This window comes from Amphibalanus amphitrite, unplaced genomic scaffold (genome assembly GCF_019059575.1).
Source record: "Amphibalanus amphitrite isolate SeventyFive unplaced genomic scaffold, NRLGWU_Aamphi_draft 000766F_arrow, whole genome shotgun sequence".
NCBI lineage: Eukaryota > Metazoa > Arthropoda > Thecostraca > Balanomorpha > Balanidae > Amphibalanus > Amphibalanus amphitrite.
The window spans coordinates 15,528-30,987 of NW_024882260.1; the positions used below are offsets into that span (position 1 = coordinate 15,528).

Consider the following 15,460-nt stretch of genomic DNA (forward strand, 5'->3'; position numbering starts at 1 on the left):
AATGCTCTTGCAGATCTGTTGTTTCCAGAACCGCCAATGTCCCTGACATTGGTGTCTTCCTCTCGCAGTAAACCGGTGAATTGGGTCACGGGTTTGATCTTTGGGCCGGACACGTGTCTTTTTAGGCCGGTTTTATGCCATCCGGTTCGAAATATCTGGTATATAAAGGCGACAGTGTCTTTGGTGCTTATCATTCCCTTGACAACGGTGCTTGGAAAAGGTAAGGAAACAGAAAATACTCATGAGTAGATTTAGTCTTAGAGCATTGACCAAGTTAGCTTGAAGTTATGACTTGCCTGAATAAATTTTCAGATGACTTATAGCAAACACTTTGAAACAGAAGTTTTCTTTTGTTGCTGGTTGCGTAATTGTAAAATGATGTATGGTTTTATATTTACATTTAACAGCTTTCAGTTCAATACTGTCTACGCCTTGAAATGTCAAAGCGATTCATTAGACGGTAACCTAATAGTCAAGACAAGGTCCACTAAAAAGGTTATTTTTTGTTTTTGTGAATAGATAAAACTCTTGTAATTGTTTTCACGAATCACGATTAAGTAGCAATTCAGTCCCCCTTAATTAATGTTCTTTTGCCTCTGTGCTTCGGTAAATTATCTTAGTAATCATTTAGCCATTTAAATCGTTATCCCTGCTACCCTTACCCTTGCTAATCATTACTCTTGTCCGCAGCTCAAAACAAACTGCAATCACCATGAGGATTCTGCTGGCTCTTGCGTTCGTGGCCGTCGCCTCTGCCGCCACCCGCGGATACGGCGGCGGGTTCGGAGGACGACCCATTATCGGAGGAGGTCGACCCATCATTGGAGGAGGACGACCGATCATCGGAGGAGGACGACCAATCATCGGAGGAGGTCGACCGATCATCGGCGGTGGCGGGTTCGGCCACGGCGTTGGTATTGGTCAGGGCGTCGGAATAGGTTCTGGTGTTGGAATTGGTCATGGCGTTGGTATCGGTCAGGGCGTCGGTATCGGTCACGGGATCGGTCGCCCCGTAATCGGTCACGGAATTAGCCGCCCCGTGATCGGTCACGGTATCAGCCGCCCCGTGGTCGGTGGGTTCGGAGTCGCCTCCAGCAGTGTGCTGGTCGGAGGCCACCGTCCGTACGGATACCGTCCGTACCGTCCGTACGGATACGGAAGGAGCGCCGATAGCGACATCAAGGCCGAGGAAGAGTAAAGTGCGTCAGAAAGGTAACAAAGAACGTGTGTACCACGTGTGAAATGTGCGTTTATTCGTATATATTTGTGTGTGATCATTACTTACTTCACTCCTACATCTACGCCTCTATTGAGGCTTTTATGTAAATTTATTTAGATATTACCCACCATTCGCCAATGCATAATTATGATTTCATGATTGCAAATGGTATGAATATACGCTATCATTATTCACCATCTTAGTGATGCAAAGGAGACATGAATGAAGTGCTCAATATTGCCTGTGACCATCTTTTATTCGACACTACACTGAATGGTACGACCATCGTGGCCCGTAGGTTAGATTGTACGATTACCTACCTGGCCTTGACCCTGTCAGCACTAGAAACCCCAAACTCGTAGAACTGTCGGGACCTCATGTGCTCTCACTCCTTTGTGCTTTTTTTACGAAACAAATGTTTCAGAAGAAAACGCATCAGACTATACAAATCAACGTACTTATCAAAAGCAAATTGAAGTGGAACACAGAATAGCAGGAGTAAAGTTCAGCAACACCTAACAGTCCCTGGAAACCTTCGTAAATTGAGATAAGCCAGGTGCAACTGATCTGCTCGAAAGTGAAGCCATTTAGACTAAAAGAAGTCGATGCCATGCCTATTGCCTACCGGTTTTCCCACGATTGCTCGAATCGCGTCAGCCAGCTGAAAGTTGGCATGTTCAAATTTTGATTCAAGCCATAGACCTCTGTATATACATAGAGGTCTATGTTCAAGCTGAATCTAATGAAACCCGACAATCATATTTCAGGCCTGGTCAAGTTACTGGCTTTAAACGTCGACGGGAGTCCAACGTAGACATATGTTTCATTCAGGTATATTTTTACGTATTTATAATTCGAAAATGGTATGGCTTACGCAGTCTCAGACCATTTCTAGCTCGGGAGAGCAATGCAAGGCCACTGTCAAGTTAAAAAAGTAATACTTTATAAGTTGCAAATTCTTAACAGAAAGGTGCTCTTAACCCTCGCCCGTAAAGCGGGGGGGGGGGGGGTCGAACGGACCCCCCATGGTTTTTCGCGAATAACTCGCGTAAAAAGCGGCCGATCGCGACGAAACTTTCAGTACCCTCGCGTTAATCAATTTTACACCTCCCCTTAAAATTTCATGACCCTGACCCCAACGACCTTTGACCTGTGACCTACTTTTCGAGACCATGTTTGGCCGGAATCGCGATTCGGCGTATGTCGGCTCGCATTCGCCGCGCCTTTGCAGTCTTTTCGTGGTTTCAAGCGCTCAAACATGTGATATGATGTTGCCCCAATGCATTAGGGTGGGTGTCAAGGTCACCTGAAGGTCAGGTCAGGTCATTGACCTTTGATGACCTCGGTTCACTTTTTCGAGTTTTACATGTTTCTAGGCCAGTTTTTGGAGCTGAATTCGAATTTAGCAACCATATGAACATTTACGAAGTAGTTTTGGTGCCTTCGTAACATGTTACGAAGCTGTCAGAGGCGGTTGACACTTACTAGGAATACCCGGCAGGACCCCTACTGGTTGACCTGACCTGACCTGACCCGACCTGGACTAAATGCATAAAGACATCATCTGTGATCAAACCTAACATGATATTCGTGATCAGCGCCCCGAAAAACCCCATAGCAGCCACACTTTACGACTTTCTAACAGGTCCCGATATTCCCGATTTTTTGGGTCATTGATCTGACTGGTCCTCTCGTCACGGGCAACACGCTCGTTTTTTCCGCGAAGCTCTAGCTCGATCAGGGGCGAAACGGCAAGGGGGGGGGGTCCAACGGACCCCCCCTTAAACGTTCGCGGCAGGAAAAACACCAATACGGGCGAGGGTTAACCCTCGCCCGTATTGGTGTTTTTCCAGCCGCGAACGTATAAGGGGGGGGGGGGGTCCGTTGGACCCTCCCCTTGCCGTTTCGCCCCTGATCGAGCTAGAGCTTCGCGGAAAAAACGAGCGTGTTGCCCGTGACGAGAGGAAGCCGATGATACCCAATTTTAAGGTCCTAGGTCATTGGTTGACCTTGCAGGTCAGGTCAATGACCCCAAAGGCGGTAAATTCGGGACCTGTTAGAACGTCGTAAAGTGTGGCTGCTATGGGGTTTTTCGGGGTGCTGATCACGAATATCATATTAGTTTTAATCACAGATGATGTCTTTATGTATTTAGGCCAGGTCAGGTCAGGTCAGGTCAGGTCAGGTCAGGTCAACCAGTAAAGGTATTCGTAGTAGGTGGCAACCGCCTCTGACAGCTTCGTAACATGTTACAAAGGCACCAAAACTACTTCGTAAATGTTCATATGGTTGCTAAATTCGAATTCAGCTCCAAAAACTGGCCTAGAAACATGTAAAACTCGAAAAAGTGAACCGAGGTCATCAAAGGTCAATGACCTGACCTGACCTTCAGGTGACCTTGACACCCACCCTAATGCATTGGGGCAACATCATATCACATGTTTGAGCGCTTGAAACCACGAAAAGACTGCAAACGCGCGGCTAATGCGAGCCGACATACGCCGAATCGCAATTCCAGCCAAACATGGTCTCGAAAAGTAGGTCACAGGTCAAAGGTCACTTGGGTCAGGGTCATGAAATTTTCAGGGTAGGTGTGAAATTGATGAACGCGAGGGTACTGAAAGTTTCGTCGCGATCGGCCGCTTTTTACGTGAGTTATTCACGAAAAACCATGGGGGGTGGTCCGTTCGACCCCCCCCCCCATACGGGCGAGGGTTAAGACACAATTCTTTCCTTAGCCAGGGCCCTGGTGGGGTCTGATTATAACGCGACCTGGTGGGAGGGGGGCTATTTTCCCCCTTATATCTCCGGAAGTATGTACTGGAATGATTTACATACATAGCTCAAACGGCGCTCGGTATCCCTGAGAAAAATGTCGAGAGTTAAGTAATTTCATTGACCTCGGAGTCACCGATGATGTCACAGGTCAGCTTAGATCTCGCATTTTCACCGTTTCTTCTAGGGAATGCGATATAACATCGAGTGAAAGGCATGCTATCGAGAATCATCGATAGAGGGTCGGTTGCCTAATAGTTACATATGCTGCTTGCAGAAGATCACTGATACCAGGTCAGGTCACAGAGGTCAGATCGAAGAGGTCAGGTCACAGAAGTCAGGTCACTAAGGGTCAAAATATATTATATTAGCTATACGGTACAGCTATACCAGGACCGTGTGATACATGTTTTATGGCCAATTTTACATTTCCAATTCAATGGTGTTGGGTAGACGGCCATTGGGGTCGGTTTCGTCCTGGTGGAGATCAGGTCAATGTCAGGTAAAAAGGTCAAATTTCGAAGTTGATGTTTTGAAGAAAAAGGGGTATCTATTCGATGCAGCTCACCACGAGAAAGCCAATGGTGATCTTAGTAGTACTCTATGTTGTCTGTAAAGGCTATGAATTGAGTTTGAACATTTGACGTCATCAATTTTGAGCAGTTTTCGCCAAAACGTGGCCAAAAAATGAAGCTATCGTGCTCAAATTTGGCATGTCGATAGCAGACCAATAGTCCTATAACATATGTTCCGTTTTTGAAAATTTTGAAAATTTATGGTATTTTTGCAACATATAAAATATATATTTTTTTTAAATTTGGGTGATCAAAATAAGGATCGAGATTGCAGTTTTGTAGACCTGTTCTTTCTACACATTTATGAGCTGGAACATTTTTCTCTATCTCCAAAACTGTACGCGTGACCGCGCACTTCCCGCAAGTGGAATGGAAAGGGGTGGACTGTGCAGTGTGCAAGCAATGGGGTCTGCTAAGTGGGGTAATGACCCTGTTTTATGTCCAAAAAGGGGGCACCACCCGGGGGGCCAGCAGACAACTGCTCTACATAGTGGTCTAGGAGATATTGCAGGAGGGCCCTACTCTGTAGAACCCTCGCTCAGCGATGCACAGGTTGATGGAAACGAGCTCTCTTTGCTTAGGATGTTGTTCTGAATAAGTTTTGAAGGCTACCTTCCCGAATAAGTGAAGATATAAACATAGAGGGAGAAGGTCAGCAGGCAAAAGACTAAGTGAGAATCGGCGACCTGCTATGCAGGTGGGTAGCAAGTCTCGTAAGCCAGTCCTTGTAAAAGACAACCATAGAGTTACGTAAAATGTATTACATGCGCTCCATTGCGCGGTAACATGAATAACGATTGCATTGACTGCATAGAATGTGTTTATCGAGTACATATATGAAAAATGATGCTATAGAATATACTCCATGATGAATATGATCACCGACGCTTGGTGGGCGTAAGTTTACGCCTTGTCGGCCGCCTTCTCCGCCGGCTCGGCGGCCGAGCCCTCAGCCTTGATGTCCGTATCGGAGTTCCGTCCGAAACCGTACGGGCCGTATCCGTACGGACGGTAGCCGAAGCCGCCCGGACGGAATCCACCACCCACTCCGATTCCATGACCGATACCGTGGCCGATTCCGATTCCGTGGCCGATTCCGTGGCCGATTCCGTGACCGATTCCGATTCCGTGACCGAAGCCACCTCCACCAATGATGGGCCGTCCTCCGAAGCCTCCTCCGATGATGGGCCGTCCTCCGAAGCCTCCTCCGATGATGGGTCGTCCTCCTCCAATGAAAGGCCGTCCTCCGAAACCGCCGTATCCACGGTTGTCGGCAGCGGCCACGGCCACGAGCACAAGAGCCAGTAGAACCTTCATGGTGACTGTTGGTTGAGACCTGGAGGCAAGCAGCTGCGTTAGAGCTCAGAAACTCATAAGAATACCTTATAAAATAATGTTGGTATAGATAGGGAAAGTGGAATAAAAACTGATAACACAATATAGGAGCAAACTGATATAAATGCATTGAAGAATAAGTTGCAACCAAATCATGAATGACCTGCTTTCACTATATACGTATGAAATTTTGTTGGTGTATTAAAATGCTCACGAAGAGGCCAACTCTGCTCACCTGGGAGTGAAATATGTGAACTGATGCCGTGATCCTTCGCCCACCGGCTTTATATACCAGTAGCTGCTCATCGTGCACCCTGTGACCGGTTGTTCTTACGGCTCTGACGGCGTTACACACACCCGACCTTAGTGCTGGGCCAGGTCAGTCTGTTATGTCATGGGCTTAGCGCAGAAGAAAGTGAGTCTGATAGTACAAGTCGTTGAAGCTGGGTCAACAAGAATGGTGCGGAACGGGGGCTTCTCAGCTTATTGCCTTATTACAATCATCAGTTACTCGCTTATGCTAAATTCACTGATCACTGCCATGTGGGCACTGGGCACTCAGGGCAGCGCCACTCCTCCCTTTGAATTCGTTGTCACATCTTGTTTTACGAAGAACGTTCGTGCACCAATGTTGCTGTTTATCAATGACCACTTGGAGGCTTATCATACAGTTGTTGCCTTACGCTCTTTAGCTTTGTTTTGAAAATTGGCTTCTTATTGCCATTCTATGCATCCTTTGGTGCAAACTGCAAAATGACGAACGAAACGCGAAGCCAATAACCTTTTGTTCTTGAGTAAAGCGCGCCTGCAACCAGCTGGCTTCAACCAAACTGGTTGGGAGTTGATTTCGGATATCACGTTTAGCCAGAAAGCACGGAAATATGTTTCCAGCTCTGTGACATGCTGTTTATGTGTACATGTCATGTCGATGATGCTCTCATCTATAACAGCACCTAACACTTTCAGTTGTGTTGGTGTGTGTAAGGAACGAATAACGTAGGTATATGCATGTGTACGCGCATGTTTGCAATGCTTGGTTAACCCTATTAGAGGCAGGGTTTATTTTCATCCACCCCTCGGGTTTTTCGGGAATATCTTTAAAACATCTGGAGCTAGGAAGCTGAAAGTTTCTGACTTATTGCTAAACTAAACTGGGTACATTCCCTTGAAATATAAAGTTGATACCTTTATCAGAAGGGGTGCCAACTGTCAGAGCATGGAAAATTGGGAGGTCCTATTCGTGAAGCTAGCCATTTGGGGAAGATCACGCTGCTGATGCGTTATAACTGTAGTTATTCATTTTGTAGGTATTATATATCAACATTATTTGTACATAGGTATTACAAGCTCACAAGTGAATAAGCGTTTATGGGACTTTTCTTCTTTTATAGATGTAGATCTCGTTGAGTGGAATCGAAAGCCATTCGAATTTTAAAAATCGGTCGGTTAGATCTCGAGATATCAAGGGGGGGGGGACTAAACAGCCCCCTTGCCACTAATAGCGGCCTGCCACTTGCCAGGAGCCTGCTACTAAAAGGGTTCCTGCTTAATTCTATGTCTTGCTGCATTGCACGAGACAGACATATGCCACAATAACTTCAGGTGACCTAAGTTGACCTTGAACCCGTACTTGACCCTTTTATGATCTCTTAAACGTATATTGAGTGAAGCATTGAATGTAAAACATCTAAAACAAAATGGAAATGTGTCATACTCTGTTCTTGGTCGTGACGTAGGTAGGTGAAAAAAACTCCATGCTCCAGTTTGTCGAACTGCTATCCAGGCCTTTTATACGATCAGGGTAATTTGGACAATCTAAGGGCGCCTGATGACACAATAGGCCCACAAAGTAATCTTAATTAATTGGTGGAAAGGCAGATACATAGAGAGCAGGCGGCATGAATTGAAGCTTTACTCGTAAATCGAAAAAAAGCAAAGCGAATGGCTTAGCTGAGAACTTCTATGAGGGGCAGCGCTCAATCTCTGGGTAGATATTAGCGAAAGCTATAATGCTGATGTTATTTTGAGTTCAGCTTCGATGGCAAGACAAGGTACTATAGGCTTTGAACTTTCGGGCAATATATTCTATTTGCAAAACAAATGTATTTTTATATTAGACGACCAAAGATACCTTTCAATAAATTTCATATTTGAGGAATTAAGCCCACCCAAATTCACTAACACTGTATAAGTTCTGTAATTTATTCCATATCCCAGCGTACATATATGACACAAAGCACACACGCACCAGATGTACTGAGAACACAGCAAGCAAATTATTATTCCGGAGATGAGATATAAAGGATTGACTAAGAGTGAAGTCCGACATGTCGAAATAGTAGGTACCAAGCAGCAATTGCGTGTCAAGAAATACCGCATTAACATGATTCAGAACTAATCTCTCAGGGTTTCGCGACCGTTGTGATACTCGAGCGAAATGCTTTAGATCCGGTTCAACTTCCATACGAGGAGTCCCTTTGACGCGCGGAGCCGGCAAGCACATTTGTGTACGACAGTCATGGCATTAAGACCTGTCTATGAATTAAGGTTAGTGAGTATTGCCTAACGCATGCCGCTTCCAGGTGAATCGTAATCGACCGCAAAGCTACACAGTGTGTCGTACTAGAATATAAACACCACGAGACCTACTCCTAGCATCAGTTCTCACACCTCTGTTGAACGAAAAAGGTGAGCCGAGAAAAAAAGGAACAATTTTTTCAAAGCTTGGAAAGCGTGCTGATGAATTCCTGCTCAATATATTACACTCATAACAGCAGCTCAGCAACTCATTGATAGCTCATTAATTCCTGATCAATGGTTTGTAAATTATCATTGGGATATGGATCAGTGGTTTGTAAGAATGGAAGAATCCTCATTCCTCATTCATGTTGAAGAGTCCTCATTCATGTTGGTCATATTTTGAGGACTATTTGCCTTTTTTGCGTATTATAAGTGGGTAGTAAAAATGCTCGTACGTTGACAAACTAAGGAATTTCCTTTTTTCGAATTCATCTTATGCACTTGTGAACTTTAATTCATCACCGCACCCACATCCCCGTTGTTTGACTTAAGTAAATACTTTTCATCTTTAAGCTTTGGGTCTCCTTGGGCCTCCTTGCCTAAACATTAATTTATTTCACTGCAATGTAGTGCCTTCATTTTGAACGCTTTTGAATTCGTCAAACAATATTTAATCTACGCAATGGCTTGGATATGAAGTGTGACATTTTGCTACCTCAGGTCTCATCATACAATCACCATGAAGGTTCTGCTGGCTCTTGTGCTCGTGGCCGTGGCTGCTGCCGACAACCGTGGATACGGCGGTTTCGGAGGACGGCCTTTTATTGGAGGAGGACGACCCATCATTGGAGGAGGACGACCCATCATCGGAGGAGGCTTCGGAGGACGACCCATCATCGGAGGAGGCTTCGGAGGACGGCCCATCATTGGCGGAGGTGGCTTCGGTCACGGAATCGGAATCGGTCACGGAATCGGTCACGGAATCGGCCACGGAATTGGAATCGGCCACGGCATCGGTCATGGAATCGGAGTGGGTGGCGGATTCCGTCCGGGCGGTTTCGGCTACCGTCCGTACGGATACGGCCCGTACGGTTTCGGACGGAACTCCGATACGGACATCAAGGCTGAGGGCTCGGCCGCCGAGCCGGCGGAGAAGGCGGCCGACAAGGCGTAAACTGCGTTTGTAAGAGACTGTTTATCACACCCAACACCGCAGGCTTCTGTGATCATCGCCCTCCTGTATATCACTCCATTGTCACATAAGTAAATGTACTCACCAAATATATCAAAATATATCGAACATCATATTATTTAGTGTTTTTCGTTTGTTGCTAATGGGGATGAATGGGATGAAAACGAAAAATGGTGCCCTAAACGATTGCTCAGCCTAGGACACCAGCATTGGGCTTATATCCTTTTCTATTTCAAATGGTTATTTTTTGAAACACACAAATTTTCCTTTGCCTACTTGTCACAAGAACCAAGACACGTAAGACTCAGACAGAAATGCCTGGTGGTGTGCTGGTGTTCTGAGCAGTCCATGAATTCACGACCCAACCTGAATTAGCTGCCTGATTTCGGGCAAACACAGAACGAGTATTCGAGTCCTATTCACACAGCAGCTTATACACACAGGCTAGGCAAAATATGGCCTGCCTTCAGTTTGTATTTAACCATCCCCAATACCTCCCACCCACCAATTGATTAGTATCGGCCACGACAGCGCAGGAAAGGGGCATGTGAGTTAAACCTCAGGCGATTGGTTTTGAACAAGAGGTCAGGAAAAAAAAAACGCCATTTCGCTTCACAAGGGAAAGAAAACAGGGGTCAGCTCCAATACTCGGCCAGAAACGCATTAGAGCAAGTTTTTCCGCGGAAATAGTGCCAGTGTGCTTTCAAGTATCAGCGATGTCGAACAGTGCTAGCTTCGGCAATGCGTGGTGATTTTTCGCTCGTCCCTCATCTTGTGGGCTTGCGAATAATATTCAAGTTTTGTTTTACTCTTCATGACAATCGAAAGCCTATGCCATGGCCCTCGTTTCGTTCGACCAAAATTCTACCGGTTTTAGAAGAGCTCCACCAGCCAATCACACGGCTCGGTCGTCGTCTACCGCCGCACGTTCCACCGCCGTCGACTCCGACGGTCGTCGGACACTCGGACCAGGGGAGAATCCCTCATGGACAGACCCATTAATCTCTCACCCAGCGGCGGAGTAAGGAGGCACTGCAGGGGGAGACTTCCCGCCGTGTAGGCCGCCACGTCCAGGCGCGCCGCAGACGTGCCATAGAGCACGAGCGGCGCCCGGGCCGCGGCCGTGTCCTGATCCCCCTAACAGGCAGCCCCGGACTCGTCCATGCAGGACGAGACCGGACGGCTGAACCCCGGGCTGGGCCGGGCCTGCCAGCGGACAGCAGCCGGCAGGAAGGCGTTGGGGCCAGTGGGGCCCGCCGTGTAGAGCGCCACCCTTCACTGGGAGAAACCAACCGACGTCTACCCCGGCACACTCTGAATATCGGTCATTCAAACGTTCGCTCTATCGTACCGAAGCTTAATGAAATCAATCAACTGTTAACGCAACAAGATTTGGACGTTTTATGCGTGACGGAAACATGGCTCTCAAAACCCGTTCAGAGCAGAATCTTAGCTTTCCCCGGATATCAGATCATAAGAAGAGATCGGCTATCCCAACCCGAAACGGGGCAGAGAGGTACTGCTCGTGGAGGTGGTGTGGCTATCATACATCGTGAGGAGCTGACTACTAGTGTTCTGCCAATCCCTGCAGCCGGGCCTTGCGAGACTCTCTGGCTCAGCATCAGCGGCAGGGGTCTTCGCTCGGTCACAGTCGGCGTGGTGTACCGAGCACCATCCACATCGGTGGCCAGCGCTGTCGACGACCTCCAAGATCAGCTAAAACACGCGCTCGGCTACGGAAAGCCAGTTTTTTGCTTGGGCGACACAAATGTAAATTTATTGCAACATGACGCTCCTGGAGTACGTCAGTACAAAGCCGCCTTGAACGAACTGGGTCTAACTCAACTAGTCACCGAGCCAACACATCTAGAACCCTCTACTTCACTCATCGATCACATCATCAGCAATGTTCCGGATCAAAACGCTTCAGTCCTAACTTCATCTGACCAAATCGCCGATCACCTCACCATCATCGTTCGAGCACAGCTCCGTCGTCAGAGCCGTCGGCCGTCCCCGTTCAAGGCACGTCCCTGGCGGAAAGTGAATTGGGATGCCGTTTGCCTATCTTTGCTACTATCAGACTGGGGTGAAATGTACAGCGCGGATAGCGTGGACAAGAAATTAGCCGCTTTTCTAAATCTGTGGTGGAAGGTTGTGGACACTCACTGCCCCCTAAAAACTGTAACCCCTCGTCGACCACGGTGCCCCTGGATAGAGGATAATGAAGAGCTTAAACAACTCATGCGTGAAAGAGATACGGCTTTCCGTACATGGCAACGTTCTCGATCCGTCGATGATAGAGATGTGTACCGGAGATTGCGGAACCTTGTGAAAGGGCATCTATTAAAAAGTAAACGCGACTTTTTGTCAGCTCACTTGTTATCTGATCGACGATCTTTTTGGCGCAACATATCTGAATTTGCGGTGCGTCCTGCGTGTGGGGGTAAAAAAGGCATATGTGGGATGCCGACAGAACAGGCAGATGAGTTCAATCGTCATTTCGCCACCGTCGGATCGAAAATTGCTGCGGAGCTGGCCGTCAGCGGTCCCTCTCGGCTCCCGCCAAGGCCGCCGCGTGTGACGTCAGCGGGTCTGCGCCTGAAGCCGGCTACACTATCAGAACTGTCTTTGGCGTTGCGAAAGTTGTCTGCATCTAGAGCAGTGGGGCATGACGGTGTGCCACTACACGCAATCAGAGCATGTTTTCCTGTGATTGGTCCACACTTGCTGCATATCGTGAATGCATCGATAATATCATGTCATTTTTCATTATCATGGAAACTCGCGACCGTCGTACCACTTCATAAGTCCGGCGACATAGATAACCCGAGTAATTTCCGGCCCATCTCTCTCCTGTCGGTGCTCTCGAAGTTATGTGAAAAAGTTGTTTGTATGCAGCTGTCGTCCTTTCTTGCTACTAATCACCTGTTGGTCAATTCGCAATATGCATATAGAGCTGCTCACTCGACGGAGGATGCTTTGACCGATGCTGTCGAGTGGATGACGCGGCGCATCGACGAGGGTGACATCGTAGCTGTAACTTCAATTGACTTGAGCCGCGCTTTTGATAGCGTTGATCACGACGTCCTCCTTACGAAACTCTGCTGGTATGGAATAGATCCGAATTGGTTCCGAAGCTACCTGTCTGGTCGGCAACAGGTAGTGAGAGGCGGGTCTCTATCTTTGCCTCTGTCTCACGGTGTTCCACAGGGCTCCTTAGTTGGTCCCATCCTCTTCAGCATCTTCACAAATGATCTTCCAGCATATGTTCCCCACGGACGCTTGGTTTCTTATGCCGACGACACACAGTTACTAGATTCCACCGACCCCGCATCTCTGTCTACCCTAAAAGCGAGACAGGAGGAAAGCCTCAGTGCTGTTCTCAACTACTTCACGTCAAACTCTTTGAAAATGAACCCATCGAAGACTAGCCTTCTCATTTCTAGCACCCCCCAGAACCTGAAGAAAGCCTCAGCTTTCCATTTAAACCTACCGGGACATGTACTCAAGCCATCTTCTCAAGTGAAGATGCTAGGCGTAACCATTGATCCCAGCCTATCCTGGGAAAAGCACATTTCCAGTGTCGTCAAAAAATGCAATGCCGTCCTTATTTCTCTCTACAAAATTCGACATCACCTCTCAGCTGATGTTTTGAAACTTCTCACTCAATGTCATGTCTTCCCCCACATCATTTACTGCCTCTCAGTCTGGGGCGGGGCTGTAGGTTGTCACCTCAAGCGGGTGCAGAAAGTCATTAATTTCGCAGCTAGAATCGTATCTGGGGCGAAACACCGTGATCACATTTCCCCCGTGTTGTCTGCACTGGGCTGGCCCAAAATCACGGATTTAGTCACCTATCGCGACAACATTCGTGTTTTCAGAGCGCTGAAGGACCCGCTCGCTCCCGCGGCATTACGCACTTTGTTCACAACACGGGCGGCTGTGTCTGCGCGCGCCACACGCTCCACGCTGTCGGGTGCATTAGAGTTACCAAATTATCGCTTATCAATGTCGAGACGAGCTTTTTCCTACCGAGCGGCAACCTCCGGGAACCACCTCCCACCCACCACCACTAGCTCTGGAACACACGCTGAGTTTCTTCGCCACCTTGCTGCCTAGCGCTTTTGCCTTCTGTCATATCCGTGAAAATTGTGACGCGCTGGCCGCTCTGCACTCATCAGTCTACTGCGGCAGTGTTTGTGCATGTGTGCGTGTACGTGTGTGTGTGTGGGGGGGGGGGGACGGGCTAGGTGTACCATGTCTTTTGTGTGTGTGATCGAATCAAATACTAAACCATGCAATGGAATGATTCGAAATACATTGAACTTGAATCACTACGTTTCCATGACACGTCTAAATCGATTTAGCGAAATTTCACGTACGTTTTTCTCGGAAACTATTTACCTTATGCAAAAAATGAGCGTATATATGGTTTCAGCTGGCACCTAATCCTGTATTTACATTTTAAAATTATGCCTAAATGCTATGATGGAGCGTAGCGTTGTCAGCGTGGCCACGGACCTTTTTGGTATGTTCTGGCGTTACCCTTTTTCCATTGAAAAAACGTACAAAATTGAAGTTTACTTGAACCCAAATAAAACTGGCGCAATGTGTACCGCCACCTTCAGCCTCAAAACGTTCCTTGTTTCAAGCTCTATCAATATCAGTCGGCTAATCGTGCATTTCTTAAAAACTGAGGTGGTACCTGGGGGGTAGAAGCACCCAAAGTCGGGTCTCTTTAACATTGGGTTGGTGGTGAAATTCTATGATTTGGGACTTTGCTGGCTTCCTCGTCTTACATTATATCAGTGGGTACGCCACCTTCAAGCTATACTGATAGAGCTATCAATTCTAAAACTACTGGTGCTTGTTTCGGCATCATTCGACAAATACCCAACTGGTACCTTGGGGGTAAAAAAACTTCCGACTGGAAAATATAGAGGAAGGTCATGGGTTCAAATCTCATCGCCGACGGAGTTTTTGCGTGTTAGGGTATTAATATGACCGAACGCGTTTACCACCGATATCTTAAGAGCCAATGATCCCTACCAAGTCCCGCGAGGTGACATTCGATAGGAATCTCCAAGACCTTTCCAAGGCTACTTGATTTAAAGACACACTCGTCTTCAAAGAAGCAATGGCGCCCATAGTGCTGAAGGTGTCAACAGTGGAAGAAAATCCTCAGAAAATTAGACATTTGCGATGAATATTGGAAATATTGAAAGACAATATTGTAAAAAATGTTTTTAGGACTCTGTCAATGGTATTTCAACTCGATTGGTACCACTTTATTCGCCATGACGTCTTTTATTTTCATGGCCATCACTACATCCCTCAATTACGGAACGGCTGTGCGTGCGGCCCGGGTGTTCCGTTATTACGGAAGGCGCCCAGCCGGTGGCCGCGCTGACAACGCTACGGCAAATCCATTTTTCAAAATCGGCTTAGCTTGTGCCATGGAAACGTAGCCATTAAGTACGTATCGGGCCTCTCAAATGTAGTTGAGTAGACCGTAAAGTCTAAGTAACTTTCCCACAATAGCCTAAATAGGTACAGTCGTGTACAGGTTGATGGTCCCCTACTCTTTATCCAACGGGTTCCTATGGCTCAGCATTGGCAGCAGCCGCCTGGTACCGGTAAGCTGTGCCGCATGACCCGAGAGTGAAGCGGCACAGTCTACCCGCGCCGTTTGACATCGGCTCGGGTCGCCGGGTGGAGCGCTTTGTAGACCAGCTGTCACGTCAGACCAGCGCGGGGGGAGGGGCTCGTCTCGGTGGTTGGCGTGGGCTGGGGAGTGGTGTGGGGCGTGTTGGTGGACCATGGGGGCTGGGCGGGTTGTGTGGT

The 15,460-nt window shown here is 47.5% G+C and overlaps 2 protein-coding genes across 2 annotated transcripts; one reads left to right on the forward strand and one right to left on the reverse strand.

Moving 5' to 3' along the window:
- Positions 1-712: 712 nt before the first annotated feature.
- LOC122365844 (acanthoscurrin-2-like) lies at positions 713-1,198 on the forward strand. The gene has a single exon (XM_043337426.1). It carries the CDS (start codon positions 713-715, stop codon positions 1,196-1,198), a length of 486 nt encoding a protein of 161 aa, XP_043193361.1.
- A 4,274-nt stretch (positions 1,199-5,472) lies between these two features.
- On the reverse strand, positions 5,473-6,210 carry LOC122365845 (keratin, type II cytoskeletal 2 epidermal-like). The gene is made up of 2 exons (XM_043337427.1): positions 6,140-6,210; positions 5,473-5,905 (listed from the first exon to the last, which is right to left on the reverse strand). The coding sequence occupies exons 1-2, from the start codon at positions 6,208-6,210 to the stop codon at positions 5,473-5,475; spliced, it is 504 nt and encodes a 167-aa protein (XP_043193362.1).
- Positions 6,211-15,460: the final 9,250 nt, after the last annotated feature.